General features: G+C 40.4%; 1 protein-coding gene across 1 annotated transcript in view; it reads left to right on the top strand.

The window, feature by feature from the left end:
- The window catches only part of CPNE4 (copine 4), a 350799-nt gene extending 343752 nt beyond the window's left edge, over positions 1-7047 (top strand). Inside the window, exons 13-15 of the mRNA XM_044678896.1 lie at positions 4028-4161; positions 5644-5880; positions 6913-7047. Coding sequence (XP_044534831.1) covers positions 4028-4161; positions 5644-5880; positions 6913-7047 — 506 coding nt within the window. The remainder of the gene's footprint in view (positions 1-4027; positions 4162-5643; positions 5881-6912) is intronic.
- Positions 7048-7693: the final 646 nt, after the last annotated feature.

Below are 7693 nucleotides of genomic sequence, written 5' to 3'. Positions count from 1 at the left end.
AAGACCTGAGTTTGAATCTTTGCTCTGCTACTTACCTGTGTATCACCTTGGGCAAGTCATTTCATTTTCCTGGACCTTAGTTTTCTTATCTGTAAAATGGAGGGAGGGAGATTAGATTACCTCTAAGGTCCCTTTCATTTCTACTTCTAGCTTCTTTTCAGATAAAATAACATTGTGTGAAAATCCCTCCTGGTGAGGCTGGCTTTCTATAACAAAATCAGCTTTGGGATTCCTAAAATGATACTTTCTTTAAATGATATCTATTAATAGTCAATGACAAGTCCATAAGAGTATGAGGATGCAAAATAGAGGAAAAGGGAGCTTGGGAAAAATGGCTTTAGATTTTAAGAATTAAAATTAGAAGGGACCTTAGAGATGACGTAGTTCAGCTCTCTTATTTTTGCAGATTCAGAGGGATGAATTTGATTAGTCCTTGAAGGCAAGAACTATTTTTTAAAATTTTGTTTGTTAGCGAAATGCCTTGAATGTTGTTGTTCAGTACATCTGACTCTCCATGACCCCCTGGATCAGACTGTAAATGAGATTATCTTGGCAAAGATCCTGGAGTGGTTTGCCATTTCCTTGCCCAGGGACACCCAGCTAGTACGCATCTGAGGCTGGATACGAACTTGGGTCCTCCTGACTCCAAGTCTGGTACTCTATCTGCACCACCTAGCTGCCTCCTGCCTTGTACAGACTATGTATTTATTAAATGCTTATTGACTTCATCCAATCAGAGATAATAAATAGCAGAACTGGGATTCAAGTCCAGCTCCATTGCTTCCTAACCCAATAATATTCACCTTAGTGACAAATGGACTAATACAAAGAAAACTAGCTACAAAAAATATAGTATAGGGACCTGGGTTCAAATCCTGACTCTGTGCCTTACTACCTGAGTATCTAATTAATTTACTTATTGTCTCTGAGCCTCATTTTCCTCATCTGAAGTGAGGGAGTTAAACTAGGTGACCTCTAAAGTGATTTCCAATTCTGAATCTATGATCTTGTGAACTATGATCCTATCATCCTATTTTCCTCATTATGACTTCCATGTTCTTTGAGAATTTTAGCTAAAATACAAAAATTCAGGGCACTGAAGGCCACTTGGGAGCCTGTATTAGAGGAAGGTGAAATTCTGCTCTTTTTCAGTCCTTTGGGTCCCTTTAAAACACATCCAAGAGTTACATGAATTTTATGTGTAGAATATGTTTGTTCTATGTACAGATATGAGACGTGAAGCCCAGTAGTGAGCCCTTTGCCCTTTCGGGAAGAACTATGTCCTAGATCTCCCAAAAAGGGCATCTCCAAGGAGCTCCACTCTGTCAGCTTCAGCCAAAAGTTTCTTCATTCAACTCAACTAAATAACCAACAAACAAATCAATGAATAAATTTTTTAAAAGCACAAAATTATTCCAAACAATTCTTCCATTTTACAGATGAAAAAATAAAGACTCAAAGAGATTTAATGACTTGCCCATGACTTTGGTTCTCCAAGACTCACCATCTGCCCAGCCTCAATTCCTTGCAGATCCCCAACACTTTCATCAGGCACACTAACTTTACTTAAGAACTCCTGGGTCTTGCCAACAATTCTCATGCTACATTCTTATGACTGTGAAATGTTTCAACTGTCCTGCAACTATACATTCTTTTATGTATTGCCTCTCCCAATTAGAGGCAGCTACAGTAGATAGAGTATTGGGCCTGCAATCAGGAAGGCTCATCTTTCTGAGTTCAAATCTAGCCTCAGACACTAGTTGAGTGACCTTGAGCAAGTCACTTAACTCTGCCCCAGTTTCCCTATCTGTAAAATGAGCCAAAAAAAAAAATAATAAACCATTTCAGTACTCTTCCAAGAAAACCCCAAATCAAGTCTCAAAGTTAGACATAACTGAAAAACAACTGCAACAACTATCCCAATTAAAGTGTGGGCTCTTTGAGCTCATTTCTTCTATTTATGTCCTCAGCATTTGACACACATTAATGTGCTTAATAGATGCCTTTTTCATTCATTCATCACACAGCTAACAAATGTTGGAAGGTTGGTCTGCCTGAACCCAGGTATCCTGCTTCTAGGACCTAAGTGAGCGCTTTCCACAATGCCTTGCTTCCAGCCTCTAACTTCCTCCCCAACAGGCGTCAAAGGAAAGGAATATATACTAGGATAACTGCCTGCATTGGGTTGGAGAAACCTTGAATCCTAAGGTCAACTTTTATAGTCACCAACAGTCAAGTTGGCACCGACACAGACATTCACCATGTGTTTGGCAACAATACAGCACAGTCCCTATTTCTGGATTATTCCAGTCTCCAAAGGCCCTGCTTCTACTCCTTCCTCTCCCTCCCTCTTTTTGTTTATATGCACATTCTGGCTTCATCTCTTCTCCTCCCCGCACCCAGCAGTTTAAACTCCAAGAACTATTTGAATCCAACCAAGTTAGTCTTAGAAACAAGCTGTCCCCATCTGCTTCATGCTCATACAACCCATCTGCCCCACACTTTGGGACCAAAAATCAAACCTATTTATCTTAGGCAAATCTGGAAGACTTTGACCAATAAGAAGTATCATTGAGGGACAACTAGATGGTTCAGTGGATAGAGAATGAAATGTACAGATGGAAGGACATAGGTTCAAATCTAACCTCAGACACTTCCTAGCTGTGTGACCCTGGGCAAGTCACTTAACCCCAATTGCCTAGCCTTTACTGCTCTTCTATCTTAGAACTGATACTAAGACAGAAGGTAAGGGATTTAAAAAAGAAAAATTTTAATGAAGCATCATTGAACTTAGTCCCTCTGCAGAACAAGGAATGAATAATAATTTGGAAGCTACTGTACAAACTAGATACTTTGGGGAAGGGCAAGATAGACACTGATTTCTTCAAAGAGTATTAGCATAACTTCTCTATGAGAAAAGAACAGTACAGAAACTGCTTATCCAAATTCCAAGATCTGATTTACAGTTTGACATGAAGTAAAGGATTAAAAAATCCCAGATTGAGAAGCTCCCCTGGGAAACTCTCTGCTGGGAAACAGAATTCTGTTTCAGGATCCCTTCCTTCAAGGAAGGGAGCTTAAACAAGGCAAGAAGAGGCAGCAGAGAAGCAGATTCCTAGAGCAGCCAGTCAGCAAACTAAGATTTAGTAAGGACCTACTATGTGCCACTCACTATTCAAGGACTATCCGGTAGTAGGGAGTGGATAATGGATACCCTGAATTTATTACTTGCTTCCTACTCTCCCAAGTAAAATATAATTTCATTGAGGACAGAGGCTATTTTTTTTGTTTTGTAGCCCCATTACCTTACATTTCAGAGGAACTTAATAAATGCTTGTGGAATTAAGTTGAATTTAGAATAATTTTTCTACTATAACAAGTAAATGTTAGCCATTCCCATCCCCTGGTGCCTCATTAAAGAGATGACCTTGGGTTTTTAAAGACAATGTCAGTGGAATTAAGCTCTGGTGGGTCTTGAGAAATCAGAAGTTGGATGATGGTCTGAAGACAAGCCTAGTTAAAGCCCGACAGGTTTATCACCAAATTGGCTGCAGGCTGATACAGCTCATGAAGACTAAGAAGGAGAGGGGCCACATCTATGTCAGAGGAGGGAGTATCCACCCTGATGAAATCACATTCTTGATAGTCACGCCAGTAAATAATCAACATACAATCAGGTAGGACAGTTCCACAATGAAAGCTTCCTGTGAAGTGTTGGAACAAGTTATATGAACATGAGATGCTGCCTTCCCTCCCAGCTTCCTACTATTGCTCATCTAACTTCAATGGTCCCACAACACCTCCTTCATGAATCTAGCAACACTTTTTAAGTGCTGATGCAACTCCTGATCAGAGACTCTCTCCCTGTCCCTGGACCTGAACCCTCAGTATCACTCTGCCCATGTACTTAAGCCTTTCTTCCATCATTCCTACCCACTTGATTAATTCACTCTGAGGTGGGCACCATGTGGCGTTTTCATTTCTACATATAACAATATCGTTTTATATTTGCTTATTTTCTCCTAAGGAATCCAAGGAGTTGTTGAAGCCTACCAGAGCTGCCTCCCTAAGCTACAACTCTATGGACCCACCAACATTGCCCCTATCATCCAAAAGGTGGCCAAATCTGCATCTGAGGAGACCAACACCAAGGAGGCATCGGTAAGGAGAGAGGCAAGGTACCTGGCATTCCTCAACTCGCCTTCTCTCAACTGGCATCATACTTCTCCTTCTGAGAGTGAGCTTTATGGGGAGGGTCTCTCTATAAGAGTTTCTGAGGTCCTGTGACAGTAAAATGGGCATTAGTCCCTTTGGCCATACTGCTGGGTTTTCCCTTTATTTGTAGCAGTCGACTTCAATTTCATGACCTCCTCTCAGTTGAAAAAATAACAATAAAATGAGATAATGTGAACAGGGAGTGATGGAAAATACCACAAATGGAATGATTATGATAGGTTATACCTAAGAACCTAAAAAGTATGGCCCTATAGAACTGTAAGTGAATCCTTAATATCACTTTTGAATGTAGGGGAATGGCAAGTTCATGAGTATTTCCCTATAAATCCTCTCCAAACTATCTATCCAAAGACTTATTCCCTCATTTTTACTTAATTGTCTAAACTGGAGAATGGAGATGAACCAAAGTCATACAGGGCAGATTATGGGGAGAAATCAATCCACAAGTAGAAATAGGACAGGAAGAAAAACTAAGATGAATCAATGTCATAGTTCACATATTCTGTGAAAATAATGCTACAGATGTGCCATCTGTAGACTTTGGGTTTTATGTTTTGATTTTGGTTTTTCATGGTAGCAGCAAGGGATTACACTAATCCATCCACACTCTCATACCCAGTCCTCCTTCAGATGAGTAGAACTAATGTTTTGTCAACCAAGGTTAGGGATATAGTTTGTAGCCAAAAAGTAGAGTTTTATTTCCTGTAAAATGTTTTCAGATCATGAGATGAGTGGGGGTTTTAAAATTTTTATCTCTATCTTCTTCTTTTATAGCTAGTTTCAATTTATTATCCATTCCAAAACACTCTTCAGTTATGTCTTTGGCTAAGCTATAATTTTTAAACACACATTTTTAGACTTATGAGGGAAAAGGGAGAGCTTTCTAGCAAATTCACCTTTACGGGTTTTTAAATGCATCTTTTTCCCCCAAAGCTGGATGTCTCTGTAATGTGTATTCTCTACCAGACTTTTCTCCTAAGAAAGATGGCAACCCTAGAGCTGACATACTATATGATGGGTTTTTAGTTCCCCAGTACTGACTCACTCTGCAGAGTGTGCACTATAGGAATATTGTAAAATTATAATGGTGCCTGTTAGTTTCTGAGATACTTCTTTTGGCAAGTATTACTATAAACTCTTCAGGATCTCACTTGGCATTGTGTGATGTTATAGTGCTTAAAATGATCCAGTAGCTGAGGAAGGATGTGTGATTTGGGCAGCGGGCGGCCCCCATCCCCCCCACCAATATTTAACACAAGCCATCTCTGGTTTTGGCGATCAGTTCTAGTGAGGCTGGATGCAGGTAGTTGTAGGATCGGTGGCTCGATTGCTGTTTTCATTGTCTGCCTTATCTCCTCTTCCTCTCCCCCGCATCCTACCCCAACGGCTTCCGTCTCTTCGATGCAGCAATATTTCATCCTGTTGATCCTGACAGACGGTGTGATCACGGACATGGCGGACACCAGGGAGGCCATCGTCCATGCCTCCCACCTCCCCATGTCGGTCATCATAGTCGGTGTTGGCAACGCCGACTTCAGTGATATGCAGATGCTGGATGGAGACGACGGGATCCTGAGGTCCCCGAAGGGAGAGCCCGTCCTTCGAGACATCGTCCAGTTTGTGCCATTCCGGAACTTTAAGCATGTAAGCTTAATTCTTGGGAATCAGGGATATGAGGAAGGGAATACATTGTTGATAAATGTTCCCAGGCCGTCTTCTACAGACACCGGCAATACAATTTCCATGAGTCAGTTCACTGACCGGGTCATCTAAGTCCTGATTAGTGTAGATAAGAATCCCCCAAAGTGGCTGCACTGTTTGAATTCATATCCCACAGGGCCATTGGCCTGGAACCAATGACCCTAGTTCATGTCATTGGAATTTAAGTGCATGTGGCCACTTTGGGAGATTCCTTACTCGTACTAATCGGGACCTGGCCGGATTACTGGTGGGCCAAGGCTGGTGTCTCCCCCGACAGAACAGGCATGTGATGAGAGCAGCCATCCTACCCGAACGATGCTTTACTTGAGCTCCTGGGAAACTGGCAGGAATCTCTGAAAACCCTGGGCTAGATTAAATGCAAGATTATTATTCCTAATTACACGCCTGCTTCCCAAAAGGAATGTGCGTGATAACTCACTTTTTAAAAGAAGGGTAAAATTGAAGCCCACACCAAAGAGTTGAACCTCACTAGCTACCAAGTACATAAGGACATGTCTAAAGAAAAGCCAAACAAAACCAAACCTAAGCAGCCACTCATAGGAATTCAGTTTATTTCTTTGGATCTTGGTGGGAAAGACCTACGAGGCCCTCTAGTCTGACCCTTTCATTTTTCAAATGGATCTGATACTCAGTATTGATTCTAGGGGTTATTATTTTTTAATATAGTTGGGGAATGTTAAACAAAATAAAAATACAATATAGAAAATCACTATCTAAGTCCATATAGGGTGGCAGCTGAATCCTTATGTACATTAGTGACCCCATTTCTATTTAAGACTGACACCGCTGCCAGAGAAGCTCAATATAGCACAAATTATATAGAACAATATATTGAACAAATATTGAATACAACATATTGAACAAATGTGAGATCTCTTTCTAGAACAGACTGACCCTTGATTGCAACTCCCATCCTTTGCAAAGATGCCAGACTGTTTGTCTTCTCCTCTACAGGCTTCTCCAGCTGCACTTGCAAAGAGTGTTTTGGCAGAAGTTCCAAATCAAGTCGTGGACTATTACAATGGCAAAGGAATTAAACCAAAATGTTCCTCAGAAATGTACGAGTCTTCCAGGACGCTAGCACCATGAACTTCTCCACACACTTTTACAGAGTTCTCAAATATTATTCCTGCTAATACTTAATATTCCTACTACTCCAGTACTTAAAAAAAATTTAAACTAGCACGTTTTGGTGATTTTTAACTGACATTTTTTCTGCATGTGTAGCCCCAAGGCTTGGATCTATTAAGCAATTGTATTGTTGAAGACTTTTTATGAAGAAAAAAAAACAATTTACTCTTTACATTACAGCATGTCGCCTTGAAATAAAATGGTATCTGTATCCATTTTTTATACAGGTTTGTTGAAATTTTGCTAAATTTCTTATTATCTTTACAATATAAAGCATTTTGAAACATTTACTGAGCATCGATAGCCAAAAAAAAGTATTTGGTTTTCTCTGCTAAAGGATGAAAGAATTTTTCAAAATGGCAGATGCATGGACTGTATTTTGCATGTTTCCAATAAAAATAATACCATTTTGCCGTTGTCGTCTATGATTCTTCCCTGTCAAGATTGGTTTCTTCCTGCCAGGCTCTGCTTAGGGAAGGGAGTGACACACAGGAAGGCAAATTTCAAGAAGAGGTTCTGGATCTTCTGGAAGACTTTAGGGTTGAATAGGAAGATCAGCTCAAACAGGCTATTTCTACTCTGCTGGAGAAGCACCATCTCTATG

This window comes from Gracilinanus agilis, chromosome 5, assembly GCF_016433145.1.
Source record: "Gracilinanus agilis isolate LMUSP501 chromosome 5, AgileGrace, whole genome shotgun sequence".
NCBI lineage: Eukaryota > Metazoa > Chordata > Mammalia > Didelphimorphia > Didelphidae > Gracilinanus > Gracilinanus agilis.
Note: the sequence above shows the minus strand (reverse complement) of the source record. Positions and strands in the feature narration are given on the sequence as shown.